The sequence below is a fragment of the Apis florea genome, unplaced genomic scaffold, assembly GCF_048593485.1.
Source record: "Apis florea isolate Af1SG1 unplaced genomic scaffold, ASM4859348v1 contig_3158_pilon, whole genome shotgun sequence".
Taxonomy (NCBI): domain Eukaryota; kingdom Metazoa; phylum Arthropoda; class Insecta; order Hymenoptera; family Apidae; genus Apis; species Apis florea.
Genome location: NW_028256713.1, coordinates 6,470,528 through 6,496,502, shown reverse-complemented (window position 1 = coordinate 6,496,502; position 25,975 = coordinate 6,470,528). Strand labels below are relative to the sequence as shown.

At 28.7% G+C, this 25,975-nt stretch overlaps 4 protein-coding genes and 2 long non-coding RNA genes across 19 annotated transcripts; 2 read left to right on the top strand and 4 right to left on the bottom strand.

The window, feature by feature from the left end:
- Window positions 1-481: 481 nt before the first annotated feature.
- On the top strand, window positions 482-18,427 carry LOC100869132 (smoothelin-like protein 1). 12 transcript variants are annotated; one of them, XM_086909709.1, is made up of 10 exons: window positions 482-662; window positions 716-945; window positions 6,191-6,235; window positions 7,432-7,665; window positions 8,797-12,881; window positions 12,973-13,601; window positions 15,669-15,744; window positions 16,611-16,753; window positions 16,908-17,059; window positions 17,403-18,427. In XM_086909709.1, the coding sequence occupies exons 2-5, from the start codon at window positions 801-803 to the stop codon at window positions 12,789-12,791; spliced, it is 4,419 nt and encodes a 1,472-aa protein (XP_086765835.1). In that variant the 5' UTR covers window positions 482-662; window positions 716-800; the 3' UTR covers window positions 12,792-12,881; window positions 12,973-13,601; window positions 15,669-15,744; window positions 16,611-16,753; window positions 16,908-17,059; window positions 17,403-18,427. The 12 variants fall into 12 exon arrangements, with proteins under 12 accessions (XP_086765835.1, XP_031775776.2, XP_086765834.1 ...); XM_031919916.2 differs by having other exon boundaries at window positions 16,630-16,753; window positions 17,403-17,975; XM_086909708.1 differs by having other exon boundaries at window positions 8,797-13,601; window positions 16,630-16,753; window positions 17,403-17,975.
- Window positions 3,962-4,986, bottom strand: LOC147657473 (uncharacterized). The gene is made up of 2 exons (XR_015292485.1): window positions 4,711-4,986; window positions 3,962-4,538 (listed from the first exon to the last, which is right to left on the bottom strand). It is a non-coding gene; the product is annotated as an uncharacterized LOC147657473 (long non-coding RNA).
- LOC105736921 (uncharacterized) lies at window positions 8,171-12,458 on the bottom strand. Its single transcript, XR_004225876.2, has 6 exons — window positions 12,322-12,458; window positions 10,108-10,227; window positions 9,927-10,050; window positions 9,166-9,246; window positions 8,723-9,100; window positions 8,171-8,583 (listed from the first exon to the last, which is right to left on the bottom strand). It is a non-coding gene; the product is annotated as an uncharacterized LOC105736921 (long non-coding RNA).
- Window positions 18,066-20,580, bottom strand: geminin (geminin DNA replication inhibitor). Of its 3 annotated transcripts, none has more exons than XM_003698536.4 (5): window positions 19,538-20,580; window positions 18,999-19,117; window positions 18,801-18,928; window positions 18,537-18,709; window positions 18,066-18,462 (listed from the first exon to the last, which is right to left on the bottom strand). In XM_003698536.4, the coding sequence occupies exons 1-5, from the start codon at window positions 19,583-19,585 to the stop codon at window positions 18,406-18,408; spliced, it is 525 nt and encodes a 174-aa protein (XP_003698584.1). In that variant the 5' UTR covers window positions 19,586-20,580; the 3' UTR covers window positions 18,066-18,405. The 3 variants fall into 3 exon arrangements, with proteins under 3 accessions (XP_003698584.1, XP_012349157.1, XP_012349156.1); XM_012493703.3 differs by having other exon boundaries at window positions 18,999-19,084; window positions 19,538-20,111; XM_012493702.3 differs by having other exon boundaries at window positions 18,999-19,120; window positions 19,538-19,832.
- Window positions 20,261-22,647, top strand: spt4 (Transcription elongation factor subunit spt4). Its single transcript, XM_003698693.4, has 5 exons — window positions 20,261-20,587; window positions 20,661-20,767; window positions 20,895-20,950; window positions 21,665-21,794; window positions 22,348-22,647. The coding sequence occupies exons 1-4, from the start codon at window positions 20,519-20,521 to the stop codon at window positions 21,781-21,783; spliced, it is 351 nt and encodes a 116-aa protein (XP_003698741.1). The 5' UTR covers window positions 20,261-20,518; the 3' UTR covers window positions 21,784-21,794; window positions 22,348-22,647.
- Window positions 20,990-25,356, bottom strand: LOC100871324 (uncharacterized). The gene is made up of 6 exons (XM_003698692.4): window positions 23,838-25,356; window positions 23,376-23,748; window positions 23,130-23,293; window positions 22,910-23,051; window positions 22,654-22,796; window positions 20,990-22,573 (listed from the first exon to the last, which is right to left on the bottom strand). Exons 1-6 carry the CDS (start codon window positions 24,978-24,980, stop codon window positions 22,355-22,357), a joined length of 2,184 nt encoding a protein of 727 aa, XP_003698740.3. The 5' UTR covers window positions 24,981-25,356; the 3' UTR covers window positions 20,990-22,354.
- Between the last annotated feature and the right edge of the window lie 619 nt (window positions 25,357-25,975).

Sequence of the window (25,975 nt, the reverse complement as noted above, 5' to 3'; positions counted from 1 at the left end):
AGAATAATCCTGTTCAATAAAATTTATAAGCAATTATTATTGCCTGTTTAACTGTGGACATATTTATTGGATTGCCTATAATTCTTCTTATATCTATATAATTATTTATCTATAATGTAATTTTTAACAGGAAATATAACATTTTAAGCGAATCTTTCTTAAAAATCTTTCTCTGATTGTTTTCAGTTTCATATATTTTTCATATTATATTTCACTCCTACTCAATATAATTCAATCTTAAATGCATCTTAATTAAATGAGTACATTATTTTGATATATAATAACATTATTATATATTAATATTTTAATATAATAATAATTATTTAATAATCATCCAATTGAATCGCAGAAACTGGCAGAACCGACAAACTCTCCAACCGAACTCTCACCTGACTCACATCCTTCTATTCACAATAAAAGCAACCCACGGAATGCTGGTCAACAGAGTTACTGGAACGTAAAATCCCGGATACGAGCTACCGTTTTTCATTGATGCGGCCAGGTGTGCCGGTCGCACACGAGATGGTGAAGCATCGACTCCACAAAGGCGACCGTGTTTCAGAGGCGTGAGGACAGTGCCAAGAGGTGGACACGCGCGCGTATCCGTGTCCGGTACCGGAAGTAGCCGCGTATACCGCGATCACGACGTGCACGATAGCGAGGTATGCGTCCAGGCTGGTCCATAGTGCCGGCAATAACTCGGCTGCTATTTCAGGAGGTCTAATTCGAGCCGGGTGACGGTAAGCTTTTAACGGCAGCGCTGCTAGCATCATCCACCGTCGACAGTGCCACCACCACCTATGGCACCTCCACCACCACCAGCACCGCCGACGACGACGATAACCACCGGAACGAAGAGTCTGGTGGCAGAGAGGCTGTTCCTCGCGCAGTCTCCCGTGCGCGTAGGCCCCCAATACACCGACACTGCTCCTCTGACCCTTCAAGGTAAACCATATAATCTCTTTTGCCTTCTGATTGACCCGGTGCTGACGATGAGTGATGGCGATGTCGTTGCGATTTTCACCTTTCACGAGCAGTTCTCGTGTGTATGTTCGATGAACGTGCAATATCAAAAATGTACGTAGTTGTTAAACCGGTAAAAAGAAAAGTTTTTCACCGGTAAAAATTCGCAACGACACCATCGCATATTCGTTCGCAATGGGTCCGAATAATCGAACGCTTTTTGTGATTTTTCATCGATCTCTGCGGAATATCCGAGCTTCCTTCTCGTCCATGGTTTGAGACGTACATGTCGAGGAATAAAGAATGAACAGTAGAGAAAATAGTAAGGAAAGGGATGGAAGAGATCGTGATTTCGACAGAGAATTTAATTGGTTTAAAATAGAGCAAGAGTTTTAAAGCGGAAGAAGACCCGCCAAGAAAGAGGGACTCGTCATCGCATCGCAATCGATTCCCTTGTGTCGTGTGCTCTTGACGATTGAAACGCGTTTGGATTCATCGTTAACGCGTACGTTGCCAAAATCGGGCAGCTTTCGAGCAACAAACCGCCCGTTTGGCAGACGTCCACGAAGAGCAGACCGTGTGGCCGATCGCCTCGAATTTGATCGCTTGTAACAGGCAGTGGAAACGGAAGGTCGCGAGACACACGCGTATTTTGGTTAACCTATTAAGGATCAAGCAGTGAAATATTATGCTTAAATGTTGCATAAACGCAATGTTAATCGTAGAATCGAATATACTAATAATTAATATGTTGTTCTATCGAGATAATGGATTAATGGATATGGAATATCCTTTTTCAAATAAGATTTCATGTATTTTTACTTTTCTTTTTACATCATGTATTTAAAATAATTTCTAATGCTTCTATACATTTTTCTCAATGATTAATAGGTTGTTACTTCAAATTTAAAATTTAAAAATTTCTTTGAATGCTATCCTTAAAGTTTCTTTTAAAATGATTAATACTTGTGATCTTCTTCTTTTTTTTTTTCTTTGAAGTATTTCTAAGAATCTAAATTTATATGATAAACTTGTACATTTATGTTTGGTAAAGAAAAATGATTAATGATTATTTTTTTAAATAAAAGACGAATAACGATGAAAGAAAAAAATGAAACTATTTTATAAATGTCAAAAAATAGAATTCAAATTCAATAATGTAAAAAGATAGATAGATTGAGGAAAAGAGATTGCAAATCGAATTTAGAAATAGTAAATAGCAGATTAATTCAACTGGTTGGTCTTTAATGGGATAATAAATTTGCTAAAGCTCGAGGAAGGCCGATGAAGGTGCTTTCTCGAGGTGATATTGAGAGCCGTCTACCACGGTGAAACTTCTCCGAACTATTTATAAAGCAATACAGCCTCATGGTAGGACGCAGTTGCCTATCATGGTCGTCTCGCGTGCAAAGCAAACTGACCGGAACTTTCGCCCGCTTTCTCACCCTCGATAGCACCATCGTCTAACTACACGAGAAGAGTAAATGATGTTCGTTTCCTACGTTAGAGGATTCTTGCTGAATAACGTTCTTGCCTGAATGTCATTGACATCAGTTTTTCTTAACTTCTAGTATTAAGAATATATAAATGTGTATACGTGATGGAATGTGTTGGAAATAGGAGAGGATATATACTTCCTTTCATAAGTATTGAAATATTTATGAACGAATAAGGTAAACCTGCAAAATCAAATAAAATGATAAAGAATTTGCATGCGCTATAAATCATAAATTTGTATGTAGTTAAAAACTTTACAAGTAAAAAAAAAAATATCAAAATAATTATTTTTATACCAATAAGTCAAGTATTGCAAATTTTGAGAAAATAAATTGTATTATTTACTACTGTGACAAATGAACGATATGTATTAATTATATCTTGAATTTTTTTACTGATTAATCTAATATCTCCTGTAATCTGAGATCAACTATATCATTTTGTATAAAAATTCTCAAGTATCTTATTACTTATAATATAAATATAAATGTATGTTTCTCGTTGATTGAAAAACAATTGTTTTTGGTTAAGAAGTATATTTCTAAAAGCAGAAAAAATAAGTATTTAATAAATTATGTGAAAATTTTAAGAGCGATCAAAAATCATACGTTATGCGTAGATTTCTTGCTATTAACAAAATTAGATTTCTGAAGTTGGGTATCATCCAAAGATTCATTATTGCACTTAATAAATATTTCTTAAAAGCTTGAAACAAGTTTGAAACTTCAAAAATAAAATTGATTCATTGTAATTCTTTATTATTATTTACCTTTAACTCTTATAATTTCAAAATCCAGAAACTTAAAGAATTAAATGAGATTACTGAATCTCTCACAGATTTTTTTAAGATATATATATATATAGTTAAAAAAAGTATAGAAACATTTGAAACTATATTAAAATCAATATTTTTCAACATTAAAAATATTTAAAAAATATTTAAACGATTTGACACATAAGAGAAATTAATCAAAAATATTCAATTGTTGCAAAATTATCTCACTTGAAGTCCTAATACTTAACAATTTTTTTGTTATCCTTTCATTATTATGATCTACAATTATTCATAATTATTTACAATTATAGTCTACGATAATATACCTAACTATTTTTACTTTCATGAAGTTTATAAATAGTTTGTCACAAAAGCGCAGAAAGTATAGAAACTCGTTCGTTCCTCAAAATAATCTTTATGATCACGTTGTACGAATGTTTGTCGCTCTTTCCCTACCCTTTTCTTGCTATTCTAAGGCATTAACACGAATAACTTTGCCGAGTGACCAAAATGTTACCGAACGATTGGAATAATGCCGGAGAGACGTTTATAATATAACACACATGTGGATTTGTAGATTTTGCGTTGATCTTTTATGCGAAAGAAGTGAATGAGTAAACGTGTATTACGCAATACTCGCGGAAACATTTATTATGGTATAGCAACTGGAGGATGTTTGTTTAACTCGAGTTCTAAAAAGATTCGCAATTGACGATGATACGAGAATAAACGAAGACTAAAACATTTTTATTCCAATCGATTTTTCTATTCTACATGTATACGACTTAAAAGATGATGTATACAATAGATAATCGAATATAATTTGTATTAATGTGTACAAGTTTTGTGTACAAATATAATATTAAAAATATAATAATATTTTTTGTACTAAAAAAGTTTTACTTTAAATATGTTTTTAATAATATTCTAATTCAAATTTCAAGTGAGTAATAATGAAGATTTTATGATAATATATGTTGCTTCAGTTTATACATATATTATATATATTCATTTTTCTATTTATAATTTTGAATATATATAGTTATAAAAGAGAGATTATTTCTGATGTATCATAACTTTAAATATTATATTTCGTATTTGTGCATTAATCAAACACATTGTTCTTGAAATTTTGTTCTCTTACATTATATCTTATTTTCAATGTTATGTTTTATTAGATGACAGAATTGTTTTATAACTTCAATTTATTTTCCAATATACATGTTAATTTGAATTCCAGAAAAATAATTCATAATCATCATATTTGATGATTATATATTTTCAGTATCTATCATCAGAAATTCTAAAAATTTCGATGATAAAAAATAATTATTTTCTAAATGATTTATTTCCTAAATTTGTTTATTTGTTTATTTTTTTTTATTTTGCTTATTATTAACGTTAATAAATATTAACCAACTATAATATATATTTTAATATAATTGTATAAAAATGCTTAAAGTTAGAATACTTACATCTTGAAAATAATTGAATATTAACATTATTTTGTCAAAGGCACTCGTGGATTTTTAATATTTTCAAACAAAAATTTGTGAATTAATTAATTTTATTTAGTTTCACTGTCAATTCTAATATTAAATTAAACATTATTGCTATTATATCAGACTATTCCGTGCATCAAGAAACGAAACTATCGAATTATCGAATTAAAACTTTCGAAATATCGAAATAAAACTATCGAAATATCGAAATCGAGACATCTGAATAATTTGCGAGTCACGATTCCGAGTATCGATATATTGTATCGAGAGCATGGCGCGTAACTCGCATAGAATCGCAGCGAAGACTTCCTAATTTCCGTATGCGCGAAAACAGGTCAGTTATTTTCGCGCGAGGCTTGCCTCCGAAACAGCCGCCAACCTTCTCTGTGATCGAGAAATACACTGGCTAGACCTAGAGTCGGTCATTTAACATTCTGGATCTAGACGCGATCATATTTGGTTGTTTCGCGGAAACGCAAGATCAGAAATCCTGAAAACGTGCCGAACACTGTTAAATCGCATAGAATGATCATCGGCTGAAAGTGGCTCAATGTCGTGGTTAAATAAGAATTGAAACAAAAAGTGAAAAATTCTCTTTTTTTCTTGAAAGAGAAAAAATCGAGAAGAACGAGGTAATGTCTATATTTTTTTGAAGGATAGAGATAGATTAATATTATGGTTGAATAGGGATTGAAAAAAGTTGAGGAAGAAAAGTTAAGAAAATTTCTAAATATTGAAAAAGTAGTAAAGATTGAGATATTAGTAAAATTAGATATTTTTTTGATAAAGATTGTTATATTGTGTTATTATATAAGGATTAAAAAAAAAAGAAAATTTTATTGAAAATGAAGAGAATGAAATATTAATAACATTAAAAAATATGTATGATAAAAATATATAAATTAATTTTATAATATACATAGAAATTGCAAGATAAACGGAGTTTTCGTTTTGACTTAGAAAAACGACTTTTGACTTACTGAAACGAGAAAACTTGTTTGAATAAAAATAGATTGATGTTCTCAATATGAATTACTAGTAGCAGAATAGGAATTTATTTTTCAAATAAATAAAAATTATGGAAAAACGAAGTGACAAATAAATTAGAGGATTATATAAAAATAAATTAATATTGTTGAATAGAGATTATATTGAATAATATTGAAAAATCAAAGAAACAAATTTTTAAACAAAAATAGTTTAATCATTAGTGAAACTAAAAATTAAAAAATTATTTATTCTTAATTTCAAAGCGATTAAACCAATTAAATTCCGCTATTAATAAACGTGAAATGAAAAATAAAAAATAATATCTTTTTCGTAACAAATCGAAGAAATGATAAAAAAAGATTATTCGTTCGTGTTTATTATTTTTTTTATTTATTTCTATATTTTAATATAATCTTATAATATCGATAGCTTGCTATAGAATAATGTTTGATTTCGGTTCCAGGCGGCCGGTTGAAGATCCGGAAGATCAAAATGTCGGAGGCGGAAGGTGAGGTCTTCTTTACGAGCTGGTGTCACGATATTCTTTGAATATTTCTGCCCTAAGATTATTCGAATATCGTGTGATAGAATAATGAACGATACGTCGACAGGAACTCAGGGAAAAATGTACGATAATCGTGGCTTCTGAACGAATCTGAAAAGGCGTTCAAATGATTCCTTTCTTTTTCAAATATATAACATAATTAACGAAACACTATCTCTTATTTTCTTTCATTTCTAAATTCTGATTCTGACTACTTTTTACTTTATCACAATTAAAAGATGCTCTTTGCACGTCATCTCTTTACTAAAATAAAGTATTAAAAAAGAAAACAAAATTAAAATGGAATAAAATGCGTACATCTTCCTGTAATGTAACCATTGCTGTATTATCTACTATGTTACAAACATATTATATAAAGAAAGTAAAAATATTACTAAACAATATAATTGATAATTTATATCGATATTAAAAAAAATTAATCAATAAACAAAAAAGTTAATTAATTATTGGCATTTATCATCTAAATGCTTACATTTTGTAAAACATCACTTGAGTAATATTATTTGGAAGTTAATTAATATTAGAATTATCAAACTTGTCAAAATGAAAATTTATAATTACTGAAAATATACTAGTTTTGGTAAAATTTATTGATGTAGAAATTTCATTAATAAATGAACTAGATTATTGATGATACAAATAAAATTTCATAATTTATTCTTATTGAAAATCAATTAAAGAGAAACAATTAAATTAGGCTAAATGATCTGATTTGATTTCCAATATTTTGATATATATTAAAAGTGATAGTTCTAGTGTTAATTAATATATTTAATAGGATAATTCAAAAAATATTTGCTATTGCTAGTATTTCTCATGAATGGATGATTCAATTTGATTAAAGTGTTTATTAATATTTAATTTTTGAATTTCTATTCTTTCTTTTTAATAAATAATAAAATATATTCATTTTCATAAGAAATTAATAATATGACGACTCCGCTTAATTATTTATATCTATAATTTAAAACATTTTGAACTTATCAAAGTGTTTAAAATATTTCATTTACATTCTTTTGGAATTATTATTTTTGTGTTATTGACAAAGAAATTTCACTTTATAATGAATCACACTGACAGAATGTCATTTTATGTTCATTTCTGATATTTCCAGTTTAATATTTATGGAATCTTTTCAGATATTCAATCTGTCGTGGAGAACCATGATTTCCAGAGTATCATTGAGGGAGAAAGCAAAAGATCCAACTCTGTACATTATTTAAACACTCAAGAGAATATTTCAAAAGAAATTGTAAAAGAATATCCGGAAGAGGCTAAGGAGCAATTATACCAAGAGAAAAAGGAAAAAGAAATATTCGTGGAGAACGAGAGGAAATCGAACGAAGCGGAGAAGAAAGAGGGCACCCAAGCAGGTTCGTGACACATAGTAATTCAAGGGTAGATGGATCACCTGTTTCGAGTCGAATGTATTTAGCTCAACATTCAGCATCGTTAATTGTGCGTGAATTGAAATGCGAAGTGATTTGAAGAATCATTATATCTTCTATTTAATTTAGTCCATTGTTATTTAAGATTAAATTGCGATTTAATTTCATTAATTTCATTCATTTTAATTTTTCTTTTCTCTCTATGATTGTTATCAATGATTGTGACACAGAGACTGTTGAAAATGACTGACAATTTAATATAATAACTATTATAATATAAACTCTACTGAAATCTAGAATGATGTTAATTCATAATGATCACCGAATACACATTTCAAAAGATATTTTTAACGAATCGAAGATAATTTCAATAAGGGATTAAAAACCAATTCCATCAACGTTATGTATAAAATCTATCATTGTGTAATAACGAAGAAGAAGAGGTTGATCCATCTGGCTCCTTATCAAAAAACAAAAATTTAACTCCTTATACACAAGTATCTATTATCTATTATTATCGACTTATATGAATGATCACAAGAGAAACTAGAGAATATTTTAAAAAATATTTTGAAATTGTAAAATAACGAAATATACTGGATAGTATTCAGTTTGAATTAGCCGGCCCCATCCGGCACCGATCTCTTGTCTCGCGGCTTCGTTCACGATTCGTCAAGCCTCTCTCCTCTGGTGGGTAGTCGCGAGGCGTTGAACGAGCGACCGAAAATAAATCCTCGCGGAGAATCCCGTGGCTTTTAAATAAAGCGAGCGCGACTGCCGGTCAAGCCAAGCGGCTCCTCCTCGCGAAAACGCGTTTCAGGCGTTCCACGTTTCTTCTCTCTTCTCTTGCCATGTCTCGAACCAACACATGATTACTCTTCATGCATACAACTTTTAACTTCACTGTAAAGAGATTGAAACAAAAAAACGATAAAAAAAACAGAAAACACAAAGACAAAAAAAAAAAGATAGGAAAAAGATTAAAATAGGAAAAGAAAAACGAATCGACAAGCAAGAAAAATAAACTTCCTCTCGTGTGTACCTCATGTGCTGTCTCACAAGTTCTTCAGCTCGTCTGTTGGGTTCAACCCTTGCTTCGTGTCGTTTCTTTTTCAGCGGGTTCGAGCACGGGAACCGTGGACGACAAGGACAAAGGCATCTCGAGACTCGAAGAGAACGCGATTAGAAAAGAAGAGGCCACGAATACGTCGACCACAACAGGTACCACCATCGATGGACGGAACGCGCCAGTCGGTGAGTGGAATTCATTACCGCATCTGGTAGATCGTCTACGCGCAGCGCTCGAGCTTTCCCTAGGAAGTCGTCGCGACGATGAGCCACCAGCTGTGCTCGAGGATTCCGGCGTCGATTCTGAGGAGGATTTCCGGATGCGCAATTCGATGGACCAAGCGTTGGGCAACTGCAAAGAACCGGAATTAAAAAAGGATCTCAAGTTTCTGGAGGATTTGTTGTTATCGGACATACAAACCGCCCTGTCGCGTCTTCGCGAGACCTTGGAGAAGATTGATGTGGCTGCACTGGCTAAACACGGTGCTGCTTCCGATCCTACAAGTAAATTACAGTTGTTAAGACTGGTGTCGAGTTTATTGTCCAGACTACAAATGCCTGAGGAAAAAACTAAAGAGAAAATACCATCGGTGTTACCATCGACGTCCTTGAGCAGAAGACGAAGAGGAACCAGACATACAATAGGTGTTTCCACGGAGGAATTGGCTAAAGCTAGAAAGTGGTTAGAGGAAGAAAAGAATATCTTACCTTTGGAGGAAATTACGCCGGTTACTAAAGAGCAGAAGGAACAGAATGTGTCTGAGAATGGAGTTAATGTGATTAACATGATAGACAAGAAACCAGAAGAGATTCGTGACAAATGCACAAAGGACGCGATCAATCAACGTCAGTTGTTAGAGGATAAAAATAAGGAGATCAGAGACAATTGTGTGTTTCGAGGAATACAACAGGTGGATATTGCAGATAGTGAGAGTAATAGAGACTTAAATATGTATCAGACTCAATATCGAGTTAATAATTATCAAGAAAAAGAAAATAACGAAAATAATGTTGTTGAGGAAAGTGAGGAAAGAAGTCGCGTAAGTAAATTAGCGTCTGTGCTCAAACAACGTGCTGAATTATCGGCTTCAGGGGGTGGAAAATACGGTGGTGCTAACAAGTTCAGTGCAAAGAAGTCAAAGATCAAACGTGCAAATACTATTGATATTCCTAGTTACTTAAAGCTTCAAGCGGAAAGTCTTGGTCACGAGACTGCAGGTTGCGTTTCTTTGAGGAAACCAATTAACGTTGGAGATAAGACAACTTTCAACTCGGTCAATGTTATCGTGCCCACATTTCAACCTAAAACGGAAAATGATAGAAAATTTTTGGCCCTAATTAATAAGAACAACGAAGTACCATCAGTTGCCTCAGTAGTTCCATTTAAAACCATTGGGCAAACTATGGATATGTCATCGTTGACTAATGAAAATTGGAACAGTAGATTCTCTAATATCAAGACTGCCTTCGATAAACCATCTGCAACAGATGAAAGGGAAATTAAATCATCTTTAAAATTTCGTGCAAATAAAATGTTCCCGAATTCACCTCAAACACAAATTTATTCTAATACTAATCCAAATTATGGTCCTCGAATGACGAAGATGGATGCAACTACGGGTTTTAGACACGCACCATCTTCTCCTTTTCGTAAAATAGAAAAATCAGAATCTCCGTCAAATGTTCCATTGTCGTACCACTGGCCGAAAAATGTTCCAATGCCGACAAGCACATTGAAGGAAAAGGCTAGAATGATGTTCGATCGGGAAACCATACAGTCATTTTCAAAACCCTCTAGAAACTATTCGGAAAAATCTACTTTCTCTCGACCTCCATGGATCGAACATGAAAAGAACGAGAACAAATCCAATGGTACGGTCACAGAAAACGGTAAATTGGATTATCGATCATTTTGCAAGCAATTCGCTCCATTCGTTGGCAAAACTTCTTCCGTGGAATCAAAAAAACTGGAAGAACAACATCAACAAAAATTGATCCAACGGGATAAACTTCCTGGAATAGTAGACGGTAAGATTTCCTTTAAAGTAGTACCAGATAAACGTGTTCAAACCTATCAATATCCTTCGATGGAACATCGATTATCCAAGGAAAAGCTTGAAATCATAAAAAGTGGAAAAGAACATGAATATAATGAAGATAGTTTTGCTGATGCTATTCTAAGAGGCAGTTCATCTGTGGCTGTTCAAACTGGAATCGACGAAGATCATCAAGATGAAGAGAGATCGTTCAGAGTAGCGCCTAAAATTTCAAAAAGTCAAAATTTAATTTGTAGCAATGTTGCTGTGCAAACTTCCAGCGAATTGAATAAACCAGTAATATCAGTAAATGATATAGATAGTGGAAAACAGTGGACACCTTTGTGTTATGAACAGTCTGATTCTGATCAAACATCTGAAGATCGTCAAAGATTCGTTTTGGATCATAACCAAAATTACCACACTGTATCCAGTGATTCTGAGTTCAATGGTCCTGTAATGATCCCTGATGTACATCATGTTGTTAATGAACAAGATTTTAAGGAGATTGTGCCTTTTTTGGGAAATCAGAGTTATCAGAAATCAACTGAAAATCCGGTGAAGAATTATCAGACTGAAAATACGGATAATCAAGATTATTCTTCTTCTCTTATTTCTCCTATTTTGTCTAATTTGTCTGATTACAATCAATCAGATGAAATATTAAACGCACGAGAAGAATGCGAAAATCATCAGAAAACATCAGACTGGCCTGTAGAAAGTTCTAATTTTCCAAATGATCAAAATATTCAGAATCAGGATATCAGTCCGGAAATTGGAGTGATTACAAGGTATACATGTGCTATTGGAACGGTAGCATCATCGGTAGATAGTCCTGAACCTCGATCGGAGGAAATAGCAATGGATTCTAGAGCATCTTCATCTCCATCACCTTCACAATGGTCATGGACCAGATCCAGACCACCAACTAACGAGACTATTACCTCAGAAGATGAAATTCGTCGACATAATTTATTGCAACAGAGTTTAGTTCGTCGTCTGCAAAATGAAATTACTTCTCTAAATGATCAGCATCAAATTTCTAATTTTGGACAACATCCGATCCCTATTAATCAGAAAAGTCAATCTCCTAACTTAATTCAGGGTTACCAGCAAAAGTTTTCCAATCAATCGATGAATTTTGCGACAATTCATCAACAAAAAAATCATGACCAACCTATAAACGTATCTCAAAAGAGTATTCCTCTTCAACAATCAAATTTTAATAAATCCATACATACCATTCATCAAGAACAGACTTTCAATCAATCTGTAAACTTTGATCGATCCTCAGATTCTCAAAAACCAAATCGATTCATCAAATATCTAACACCTGTTCCTCAGAAGAAATCAGAGACATCTCGAGTACATTCACCAAGTCCAGTGATTGCGAATAGAGTGGGTGCTCTCAGGGAAGCCTATGAACAGACGCCGAACTTTCAAACAAAATCAATTCATAAAGAACGTTCGCCTATTCCAAATGGAATGGCTCCAAATGATTCTAGTGACGAATATTTAGTATCTTGTGCAACGAAACCTTCTAGATCCATAGTATTATCAAAATCAGAATCCTGGCATCAGTTGGCTATTTCTAATCGTTATCCTCGAACTTCTCGTGTAAATACACCAGCATCTTCATCTTCGTTTCCGAAACCACCAAAGCCAAGATCACCATCTTCTCAAAAATTGAGGTCTAAACAATTTGAAGCGTCCTCTATGGCAGATAGTGTAAAGAAAATGGAGGATAAGATTAGACAATATTTCGATCAGCCAAGTGACATTGTTGAAACAAAGGATACTATGAAACATAGAAGATCTCCTAGATTTGCATCTAAAGGAATGCTTGAATTATCTCGTAGTCGTACTATGCCTGGTTTGTCCGAAGAAAAATTACATGTTTTAATACCAACGCCTCAACAAGTGCCATTATTGAATGTGAATACTGCAGATGTTGACAAAGTGTTCGATGATTTGTTCGAAGAAGCCACGAGGACTGATAATCAGTAATTATTGACTGATTTGAATCATTGTATTCTTCGTTTATATAACATGGCTTGTATTCGAGAAATACAAGTTACCATATAGGATTTTTCTACGGTGAGATTTATTATTTTTTGGCCTAGCTAGAAGAACTGTTGTATCCCAAGGATTCTTGTTGTCGATAATTGTAATTGTCCTTCAATTCCAGAAGAGGTCTCTAGTATCGTGTTTAATCGAAACATTTCATCGATATAAGCAATTAGTTCGATTTACTTGTGACGCTATGGAGTGTCTTAAAAATTAACAAACAGAAAAAGACATCTATAAAAATGATATTATTACATTAATTTAGTAGAGATCAATTAATTAACAACGTTGTGATATAGAAAAGACAATGAAACTTTGAAAGTATCAAAAAAAAAGTGAAGTGAAAACAAAAAAAAGTAAATCTTAATAAATAGAAATAAAAAGAATAAAAAAGTCAGAGTAATTACACAATGAAATAGAAAAGGAGCTCAAAACAGTGGATCTGCGTGGATTTCGACAGAGAGGATCAGCTAATATTCGAAAGTCGTTCGTTGAGGAGATAAAACTGAATACTAAACTGATTATTGCTCGTGTATCAAGCGTTCTCTCACGGAGAAAGCTTCTTGTTTCATGCCGAAGAAACACCCTGCGTATGCTTTTCATTCTTGTTTGTTTTATATTTCTTTTTTCTTTTCTTCTCTTTTTTTATTCTTTTTTTAATAAGCCTCGAGTTGCGCTCTATGCGCGAACACGTTTTGTGGACGGACATTCAGAGTCGCTAGAAGGTCGTGCCAAAGCCCGAATAAAGCAGTGAGTCACAGCCCTTCTTTGTTGATCCTTTTTTGACGCGCAGTAGCGTGTAGCTTGCACCAGCCGAAATGTGCACGAAGTTTGAAGAGTAGCATATATTAGTACTATACATTATACATTTAGGTACTGTAAAATACAGTGGAGGACGCTGTCTGAGTATTCTAATCCAGTTTTATTTTGAAGAATTTTTGTTTTCTCTATTTATTTTCTTCGTTGAGTTAATAATCAATCAGTATCATTAAATTATTATTTTAATCGTTGTAATAAATTAATTCATTAATGATTAATAAATTAATGCATGAATCATTAAAGAATAATAGATAAAAATTTTGATTAAATTTTTTTTTGAGTTTTTTTTTAATAAATTTTTCTATGAAGCTTTTTTATTATATCTTTTTTTTACAAAATATTTTTTTTAATCTTATTTATTTAGAAAAAATAGTTGACATGATACATCTTAAAGTTTTTTAACAAAAAATTTATTTTCTTTTAAATTTATTTAATATATTACATTTAATTTATATGTAAATATTATATATAATTTATTTAATTTATACACTTAAAATAATTAGTATTAATATTATAAAAATTCAATTTCAGAAATTTAGATAACGTCCTCTCACCAAACAGGCAACAACACACACAATCTGAAATTGTTTGAAACTAACGAATCTAATTATAATATAATAAATAAAATGCATTAAAATTTATTCAAAAGGATCAAACTTAACTTCATGAATTAAAAAAAACGAAAGCTTGATAATCTTTATTAGCATAATTATTTATATATATTCAATGCTTGGATACTTGGCAAAAATGAATGATATAATATGTATTGATAATATATTGATTGCTATGTTAGCAATACAAAAAATGAAGGTGGATATACATGTACATATATAATATTAGTCATGTGATTGAAATTCATTTTATTAACAATTCACTCAGCTTATTTTTCAGCTCATTTACTAATCAAACTATAAAAATTAATTTTACAAAAATAAAATTACAAAAATAAATTACTTACAAAGATTACAATTTTATTAATGATAAACATAAAATATGAAACAAAAAAAAATTAAAAATTTATTTAAAAATCATACAATAATAAAATATTAACAATATTAACAATATTAACAATTAAAAGTTATCAAATAAAAATATTTAAAATAAAATTTTCAGGAAAAAAACTCTCTTATTGTATTTTTTATCAGGAACTTGTGATAAATAGCGAATGGCTTTTCGATTGACGTAAAAGCAATTCGTCCTCTATCGATATAAAAATAGCGCGCCTTGTACTTACACGTGCATTTATTTGGAGATTAACTAAACACAGAAGAAGAAAGAAAATCAGGAGATGCGCCAGCCAAGTTTCCAAGTTTTATTCGCAAAATTGATTCATCAGAATTAAGAATTAATTCATCAGAAGAATCATTTTTGATAATTTAATTTTTATAGTTTTGCGTTTCATCGAGAAAATACCATTATACTTATATGAACCATTACTTTCGTGTGTTTAATACATATGCATACACATATATGAATATAAATATTTATGTGAACGCGTATGTAAAACGCACGAATTGAACTATTGCACTTTATCTAAAAATTTTATTGCTAACGTTTCTCACATGAACACAGAAAGCACACACTTTAGATTAGGAATCTTTTAGTTTTAAATCTAGCTCCACGTATTTCTTGCTATTGGAGCGATTTCGTCATCGCCTCGTTGCGACTCGAATCACAAAATCAGAAACGAAAAACAATTTTTTAAATAATGATGTATTATAACAATATATTGTTATTTATTGATTATATTTAAAAGAAAAAAAGGAGACCTCTGATCGAGAAATGGCGACGAGGTTGAGAAACGAAAATTTTTTCTTAATTTTTGAATTTTTTGTTGAACTTTGCCAAATCCTTCTAATAATTCTCACATACGCAAAGATTTTTATTGACAAATTTTTAATTAGATATAGACAATTAACATTGATAAAATGAGTTTCAATGAAGTTTTGCGACGATGGTAATGCTTTCTTAATTTAAATAATTTTATTCGTTTTTCAGCTCGCAAGAAGCCGCTATCACCGTTTGCCAAGTTTCGTGAACTCGACAGACAAAATAGCGCCGCTTCGTCACCTAGGTAATTGAATAGCATTTATAAATGTTGTTTATTTATACAATAGGTATTTTCGCTTTTACTATTGGTGAAAGAATCGATATTATTAGACAATGAAAAAGTTTTTTCTATGGGATACTAAAAGAAACTATTTTAATAGTACTATTTCAAATAATAATACTATACATTTTTTAAATAACAAGAAAAGCATTACTATTAAAATAACTAATGATACTTATAATAGTATTAAAGTACTTAAAAATATTAAAATTATTAGAATTTAAAGTTTAAATTAAATTATAATAATTATATCGTTTAAATTAACCATTGTACTATTAGATTATAATATACAATATTTGTTATAATGTTAGAGTTATGTTAGAAAAAGGATCTTTTCTTTTTCTAAATTGTAAAATAAATATTCTTTTCTAAAAGTTTAAAGAAAATACCTCTTGCTGTTTAGTATCCTCTATAATCTTCTTAACAAAACGGTATCCTCTTTTTCTATTTCCTTCTAAGAACTACACTATTCATTCAGGTAATATAATGACCATTTGTTAGAGGCCATTTTCAAGTTTTATTTCATTTTATTTCATTCACAACGTACTTTTAACAATTGATAATTAAAAAGACTCACCAATAATTTTGTTTATGACTAGATATTCATCCTCATCATAAAGATTTTCTTAAATCCTTAAATAAGATTATTCCTTAAATTTAATTTCTATTTTAAATCATTCGAAAAAATAACGGTTATTTGTCTCCGACTATTTTTCTATAATCGCTATTATTAATATGTATGTATAAATATCATAAACATTATATTTATTAATAATTCTAATAATAAAGTTTATATTCATAAGCACTTTTTATCTTTTTGAAACTGACAGATTTTCCTTCTATATTTAGTCCTGTAAAGTCACCGGCAACAGAGTTTCGATTCAAATTTACCGAACCAGCAGTGCGGGACAACGCGGCACAAATAAAAGAGCGGCTACTGGCGTGGTGCCGTTCCAAAACCAAAGAATACGAGGTAAATCCGCTTTGCAAATGGAGCTTCTCGCGTTCATACACTTGCATATATGTTATTTACAGAAAGTTTCTGAAAGAAAAGAATGAAAGATAATTATGCATTGCTAGCATAAAATTGCGCGTCAATTATGGTATGATTATATTTTTTATTGCAGAATGTACAATTAGATAATTTCTCGACGAGCTGGAACAACGGATTGGCGTTTTGCGCTCTGCTTCATCACTTCAGACCAGACGCTTTCGACTTTTACTCGCTACGGCCGGAGAATCGCAGAATGAATTTTGAGTTGGCGTTTAAAAAAGCCGAGTAAGCTTATATAATAAATATTTTCTTATAATATATATATTTCTTCATTTTTCTTTTCAAAGCATTTTTTTTATAAATCTATAATATAGAATATATATAATAAAAAAAATATGATAAATCCCTAATTAAAATAATTAGGAAAAACATATGAAAGAAAAAGAAAGAATTACTATTAGATAAATAATTGTTCTGAATAATTAACTATGAATGTTATAATACAATTTAAGCTTAAATGTTTTATTTCTCAAAAAATCTCTAAAATTTTTTTTAAAATCCTTCTAATTTATAATTATTTAATAAAATTTTTATTTTTAAAATTGAATAATTGAGAATTTTTTCATAGTGAACTCGCCGGGATCGCACCACTACTTGATGTTGAAGATATGGTGATGATGCGTCGACCAGATTGGAAGTGTGTCTTTACCTATGTGCAGTCCATTTATCGCCGCTTTAAAGATGAAGATTAAGAATTGATTTTAACGCTTTTCAATAGCGTTTCCCAATGCACATTCGATTTTCAACCGCTTTACGATTCGTGGAGTGGACCTGCTATTCTTTTGAATAGATATCAAAAAATCTTATTCTTCGAATGAGGAAATAAATTTGGAGTAAAATTCTAGCAAAAGAACAGTGAAGAAATATTAAATAAAAAATATACTTTTGTATATTTTACATTTAATAACATTTTTATGCACGATTTTTATGATAGCCTTCTGATGATAATTTTTAATTATTTTCATTAAAAGATGTGATGCAAATAAAATGGCTTTCTTGAATATATGTATAATATTATATCTGATGCGTGAACAAATCATCAGTTATTCAAAATGAAATTTATATTATAATGTTGATGTTTTTAATGAAATTTAAAGTCTTTTACGCCAAAGATTTGTGAAATAAATACGTGATACTAACAGTTCGATTAATATTATTATTCTTGTAACAATGAAGTAATACAGATTATGAAATTTCAATTAGAAGGTACAAAAAAAATAATTTCAAAGAATATTAAAAAACCAGTTTATTAATTATAATCAAAAATATATTTATATTATATTAGTATTCTGAGTAAATACAACTATATTTGCAGTCATAGTCTTAATTAATTCAGTACATACATACAAATAACCATGAACAATTAAAAAGAAATAAAACTATATAAAAAAAATCTTGCATTTCTAGCTTATAAAAGCTTTATTTTAATTCAGATTATGCAATCTGTTAATATTTGTTATTAATAAATCTATTTATTATCCATCATATTTGGCCTCAAATTAAAAAACATTTAGTGTTTGAAGAAACAAGATGTTAAGGCACTAATTAGTATTTGATAGCATAATATTAAATTAAATGGTATCTTCTAGAGAATTATTTATATCATTTCTATCTTCTCCAATCATTTCCTACAAAATAAATTGTATTTAGTTATACAAAAATATTCTAAATGTTATAGATAAAAGATTGCTTATGATTATACCTGTAAAACTTCAACCAATGCTCTAGATTCATCTAACATTTCTTTATAAATGCGATTTTCTTCTTCTAACGTTTCAATGCGTTCAACCAATTCTCTGTTATCTTCTAAAGCATCTTCAAGCGCTATCCGTCGTCTTTCAGCTAATACTTCCCAATAATTTTCACTAGGACCAGCTAATGTAAATATGGAAAATTATCAAAATTAACAATTATATAAAATAATTTTTTTTTTTGTTTTTAACTTTTCTTTTTAACAAAAATATACCTTCAGATGTTAAATCTTCAACTTCAATTTTTATTTTTCCTCCTCTTGCAGTTTGTACAGCTTTATCTTTTAAAACTATTTTCTTACGTTTTGGCTTTTCATCAATTTTTGGTTTTTCTTTCACTTCACTAAATGAAATTTAATTTGATATAGTTACATTTAAATATGGAATGTAAAAAAATTATAGAATTTATTTACTTTTTTATTGTTTCCTTTGCTGGAAGAGCAGATCTAAGCATTCTCCTTCCACCACCAACTAAATTTTCTTTATCAGTTGCTGCTGGCTGCAAAACGTGCAAAGACTTTCTGACCTTATCCTGCTTCAATAAAGATAAAAATATATGATGTATGATAAAGCACATGCATTGTGTTGCTTGAATCATATATTATATGTTCATTAAAAATAATTGAATAATTAATAAAAAAAGATAATAATCTATGCATTATAAAAAATAAAAAAAATCATAATATATTTATATATTAAATTACATACAATTTTAAGCTTATTGATAAATTTAAAATGACAGTTAATTAACATTCAAAATTCGTAGAGAAATAAAAAATTTAACAAAATAAAATAATAGTTTTATAAATTAAAATATTTATATTACTCCAAAATAATAAAATTTCAGTATAATCAAATGCAATAATTTCATCTTTTATAAAAATTATTGGATAAAAATCTTTATTATTATATTATACTTTATCTCTTTATTATATATTTTTATTATACTAACCTCAGGAGTAACAGTTTTGGCGGCAGAAACCTTTGTGCCAGGTTTCATGATAATAGCCGTTAAAAACGCGAGTCAATAAAATAATTCAGGTTATTATTGAAACGCTGAACGTATGAACAAAATATTAAAATGATAGCTTAATACTTATATTTTCAAATTATAATTTTTAAAATAGATATAGTTCAAATAAAAAATAACCTTCATCCTGCGTTTATAACTGTACAATAAATCTCAATATATAGTGTACTATTTTCCCGCTTTGGGTCATTACTTACTGTCTTAAAAATGTTATTTTTATAACGCAATAATATTTTAAAATTAACGGATAGTTTTTATGATAATTAATATAAATATATAAATACAAAATTATTTTCATTCCCTGATTCTCAAAGAAACAGGGAAATTATTTTTTAAAATATTATTAAAATTTAATTAAATATCAGATTTTTATTAAAATACAAATATTAGATGTATTTATGAACACTCTAAAATATTGTAAATAAAATTAAAAAAAAATTTTTGAAAAAATTAATCAACATAATATATAGTTGTAAAAATTTTAATTTATTTATTTATTTTATCATAAATGAAAAATTGAAATTTGAAATAAAATAAATTGCCAGAGAATTTTCTTCTCGCCATTTTATATAATATGTATATAATATTATCAGGTAGATGGCGTTATTTATCGTGTTGTATTATCAAGATATACATTCTTTTACCAGTGCTAATGCTTTCTTCCTCCATGCCTGGTCTAAACCTTTATATTCTCATTTCTCATTTTTCTTATTTAGTTGATGTTCGTATCTCAGAGAAGATATATGTAAAATTTTAAGAAAATTTTATACACAACTCTATTCGTAGAATGTTATGTCATCTATAATATATTATTAATTGTTTGATAAAAATATTTTTTATCGAAAGATTAAACAAAAATTATTTTAAATTATAAAATTAAATAAATAACATAAAACATTAAATATGTCGATGGAAACAGTTCCGAAAGAGTTACGTGGATTAAGAGCTTGTTTAGTATGTTCTTTGGTTAAGGTATATATTTTTATATTTTTTATCATAATTTTTGTGTAAAATTAAATCATTAAAAAGTTTCATTTTATTATAGACATTTGATCAATTTGAATTTGATGGTTGCGATAATTGTGATGAATTTTTACGTATGAAAAATAACAAAGATAATGTTTTTGATTGTACCAGTTCTAATTTTGATGGGTAAGTCATTTAAATAATAAAAATTTTTATGTATTCTTATTAAATAATAAAATTTATATATTTTAATATATATAATAAATACATTTTTTTATTTTAAAATTTTAATAAAATTAATATTATTTTTTAGAATGATTGCAGCAATGAGTCCTGAGGATAGTTGGGTATGCAAATGGCAAAGAATAAGTAAGTAATAAATCTATATTTATACTTAATAAGTTAAGATTAAGCAAAAGAAATATTATTATTTTATTTTTGTACACTTTTACAAAATTATAAGTTACATTATTTTATAGTAAATCATATTCTAAACTGGTATTTTTTATGGTATTATTTTGACATTTTTTTATTTCATTAATGTTTCATCAAATTTTTAATATATTAATTTTTCTTTTTTATGTTCCAATAATCTGATTTGGCAGTGCAAATAACAATAATCTAAATCATGTTTTTATATTATATATAATCTATTGAAAGGCAGCACTTTGTACAAGATTTTAAGCCAATATTTCAATACAAAAGATGCAACTAATATAAAACAATTAAATATTAAATTGCAATATATATATATATATATTGCAATTTAATAAATTTCCTTGTATCTGAGATTCTTAATATTAAATATTATACATTTATACAGAATTTTCATTAATATATGATGTAATATATATAATTATTAAGGAACATGCTTATGTGCGTACATAAGATTTTAATTTTAATTTTTCATATTTTAATTTCATGTATATTTTGCAATAATTTTTTTTACATGTTATTTTTATGTTTTATAATTTTTTGCTTAATTTAACTTAAAACAAAATGAACAAAATGGATAGTTTCTTGTTCAAAATTATAAATATTTGCTATTAGAATTGAGATTCAATTTTGTTTTTTTTTTTTCAGATCGATTCTGTAAAGGTGTATATGCAATATCGGTATCAGGTCGATTGCCAGCAGGTGTTATAAGAGAGATGAAAAGCAGAGGAATAGTGTATAGACCGCGCGATACAAGTCAACGATAATTTCGAAAATTGTAAGATCACTACTATATTTTTTTTTTTTTAATATTATTTAATAGAATAATCTAATTACTTATCTCGTAATTTGCACTAAGAATTTTATAAGATCTTCACGAAAATATTATATTCGATTTGATTGATATGAACTTTTGTTCAGATTTTCAGAATTCTATTGAAATTCTTCCAATCTTTTTGACTATGTTTAAAATTTGTTCGCAATTCTTTTATTTTCTTTCTAATTCCAAAGATTATAATATATTAATATTTCTTCTAAATTTTTCGATATCTGTACAGATTTTTGAAAGGACTAGTTAATATGATTTTGAAAATGTTCGATTTTTAAAGAATATATACAATTCATTTTTTCTTATCATAAATTTTCCAGATTTTTTAAAATCGCGTTTATGTTAGATAATTTTTAAAAAATGTTAATGTTTGATTTTTTAATTATTAATAAAATACAAAGTTATTTCACTTTGATTTTCTATCAATCTTCATATAGTAAATTAATATGTGTACATTAAAAAATTTACGAACGCAAGTTTTTGTCTTTTTTCTCTAATACAGATTAATATCAAATATGATTACCTGGACATGTGTTCAAATGAGAATAGACGGGATGCCGCATCACGGGCAAATTACTATTTACACAATTAAGCCATAGATTTGCACAAGTAACGTGATAATTATTCTCGTTATATACTACTCTGCCGCTGGTAATAACCGTTAAACAAAGTGAGCAACAAATGGCTTCTCCTTGATGTAAAGGCCAAGCGGGCAATTCCGTAACGATCTGAAATTTATTATAAAAACATAATGTACAAATTTAAAACTTTAAATTAATAAAAATTAACAAATATAAGAATATCTTACTGGTATATTTGCATAAAATGGTTCCATTTCTGCCCAAATTCGATCAATGTCCATTAAAAGCTCATCAAAACCTATTATATTAATATCCATTTCTTTATATGAAAAATTAACTCGTCTACAAACAGCTGCGACTTCAGCTAAATCTGATTTAAAAAAAAAGTATTCAATAGTAGCATTCATTTTAAAATATTAAAAAAAAGTTAATAAATTCTTTGAAATTTCATTTTATTTAGTAAATTTTTACAATATTACTTACTGCAAAGAAAATTATATCCTTGTGCTGAATTTAAAACTTCATGCAATATAAGTTCTGAATTAATATTTGTAAATATATTTGCAGCTATTTGTAACAATAACACACAGCTTTCCATATATTGCTTCCATTCCCAATATTCTGACTATAAAGTTATATAAATTAAATCATTTTTTATATTATTTTTTTAGATATATTATATTAAAAATATAAGAAAATTAACCTGATGTGTAGTATCCATTATTTGTTCATCTTCTGTATTTGAAGGTAAGAAAGACTTAAGATCTAAACTAGGCACAGATCCTGATCGAGTTAATGCATTCGATGCACCATTCATAAATTCTATACTATTAATTGATATGGCATCTTCCTTCTGAAGAGCTTTTCCTTAAAATAAAATATAGATATTATATTATACTATTTATAATGTAAAAAACAACAGAATAAATAATTATGTAACATTAATTACCCATCTCTAAGGAGCGCTCTTCTATGTTATCCTCAAGCTTAAGATTGTCAAATGATTCAGAAATATCTGGCATAAAATTGAAATCTGCTGCATTTGCATTATTATTGTTAGTAGATTTAAACTCAAAATCAGTAAAAATATCAACAAAATTGTCAGTATCTAAAGCATTTATGGCAGGAGTATTAATAGGTTGTTCTGCAGATACAAATTCTCCAAATTCATCAGTTGATTGATTATTATAACTTGCGTTTGAATCTGATTCAATTGATATACTTGTTTCTTGAATCAATGCACGCAAGGCACTATATTTATCTTCAACAAGTTGGAGATTCATAAGATCCTGCTGAGTGGGTTCCAATGTTGCTGATTGAGCCTAATTATATATTTATAATTAAACTATGATAAATTTATATAAACTTTAAACTTTTAGTACAATTAATATAATTTACACAATAAAATTACCTTATCAATCCATTCTAACTTATTCAAAACATCTTTATCATTAGTTAAATGTTCAATTTCTGTATTTCTATAATCTTTTATATTTTCACTATGGTCCTTGGGCGGATCATTATTTCTTATCACTGTATCCTTAAGAATTACTGTTTTAGATTGATTTTTTATTGTACACTTAGGAAATAAATCTGATAAACAATCTAATGTTGACTGATCTTTGCTTTGAGATATTGTAGTTAATGGTACTGATGTAATACGTGTTTGAATAGTAGTAGTGCCATGAGCAGATTTAGCATTTATATTATTTTTTTTTGACTTTTCCATTGGTTTCTTAACACCTAAATTATGATTTGCAAGTCTACTTCCAATAGCTGAGCCTTGTTTAGTATCCCAAATGGAAATGTTAGGAATATTAGAGATTGGAGCACTTTGAAACTCAGAGAAGTCATCACACAAATCTGTTGTTGGTTTAGAATCTAATTGAAGACGAGAAGTTTGTTTTGTATCCCTTAATATATTATTGGTATCCCATACTGTAGTAGAAGAAACATAAGATTTATTATCAAAACATGAAATTTTTCCAGGTACATTGTTTGCCATTTGCACATTTAAATCTGAAGATATGATTGCTTGTTGTAATTTCATTTTTCCTTTAGCTTCTAAAGAATATTTTTCATCTGAGGCAATAAATCCAATTTCAGTATTATCTTGATCATTTTGAAATTTAGCTGCAGAATTCATTTGTGTTATAGGCTGCAGATTCATTAAACATTCTATATTTAAATATGGAGTAGGTGGAAATGGAAGTAAATGTAATATATCTAGATTATTAAATGTGTAAGAAGCTTGTGCTGCAGCAACAAGAGCAAGAACAATATATAATTCTTGCTCTGTGAGCTGTCCAGCATATTTTTGATTTGCCAAATTCCATATATGTCCAAGAACTTCTGTGGGGAGCTGACTAGTGAGCAATAAAGGAAAGACTTTGTTAGTATCAACCAATAGTTCGGTTTGTATTCCATTTGTTCTGACATTATCTTCCCGTACTGCTTCCCATACCATTTTATAGATTGGTGGTAAAGTAGTGGAATTAGTCCACAGCCAAGTTGGCAACTGATTCAGTCTTTTATCCATATGAGTTTTGTTCATTATCAATAAACAATGTTTAACCGAGTTTTTGCTATGACGAGTTTAAATTATGTGAACTCGTCGAGCAAAATAATTTCATCCTTTAGTTTATTACCCTGGTACATACATTAAAGTTGATATCATAAACATTTTACTCATTTATTCGATTTATTTAATATTTGCACATGTCACTAGTGTTACATTTCTTGTTGATAGTTTCCATTGCAAAAAATATACGAAGAATAATCCGATTTCTTGGTTATTATGATTTTTGATACAATCAAAATTATTAATTCGAGACAAAATGAGACAATTGCGTGGCAAATAACTTAATTCAGGTGTCACTGGATCACTACTGGACGATGTTCTGTTACAAAGGTAGATTCGCGACAAGTGTGATGAAGTTTATTTAAATTTCGAGCTTAAGATGCTTTACATTATACAAAATTTTGTAAAAATATTAATTTTTAACATCGCATTTTTAAAATATAAAATTAAAAATAATTTATTTTAATATTTTTTACATAAAACTGATGATTTATTAATATTTTATTATATATAATCGATATTTTTTATAGAACATAAGTTTTCTTAAATTTTTTTACCAAATTTTTAAAAATTAAAAAATCCTAAATTTATAAAATTTAACATAAACATTATTATAATTGATAAAATAATTATAAGGCTCATAAATTTAAAATTTTAAACAGTAATGAATGTGGAAACTAAATCATTTTATATAATGTCGCAATTACATATGAATCGCCTTAATAATCCTTAGAATAGATCTATCATTCAATATATTTTACATTACATATCATGTAATACGTAATATAACTTGTATTATATTTATATTATGTATTATATATATTTTTTATATATAAATTTGTATCTCTATGTTGCATATATATTTTAAATGTAGTTATTTATAATTTTTAAACTATATTTTTGTATTTTTATATATCGTATAAATATATATATGTGTATATTACATTTTTTGTGCATTTCTTAAAAAT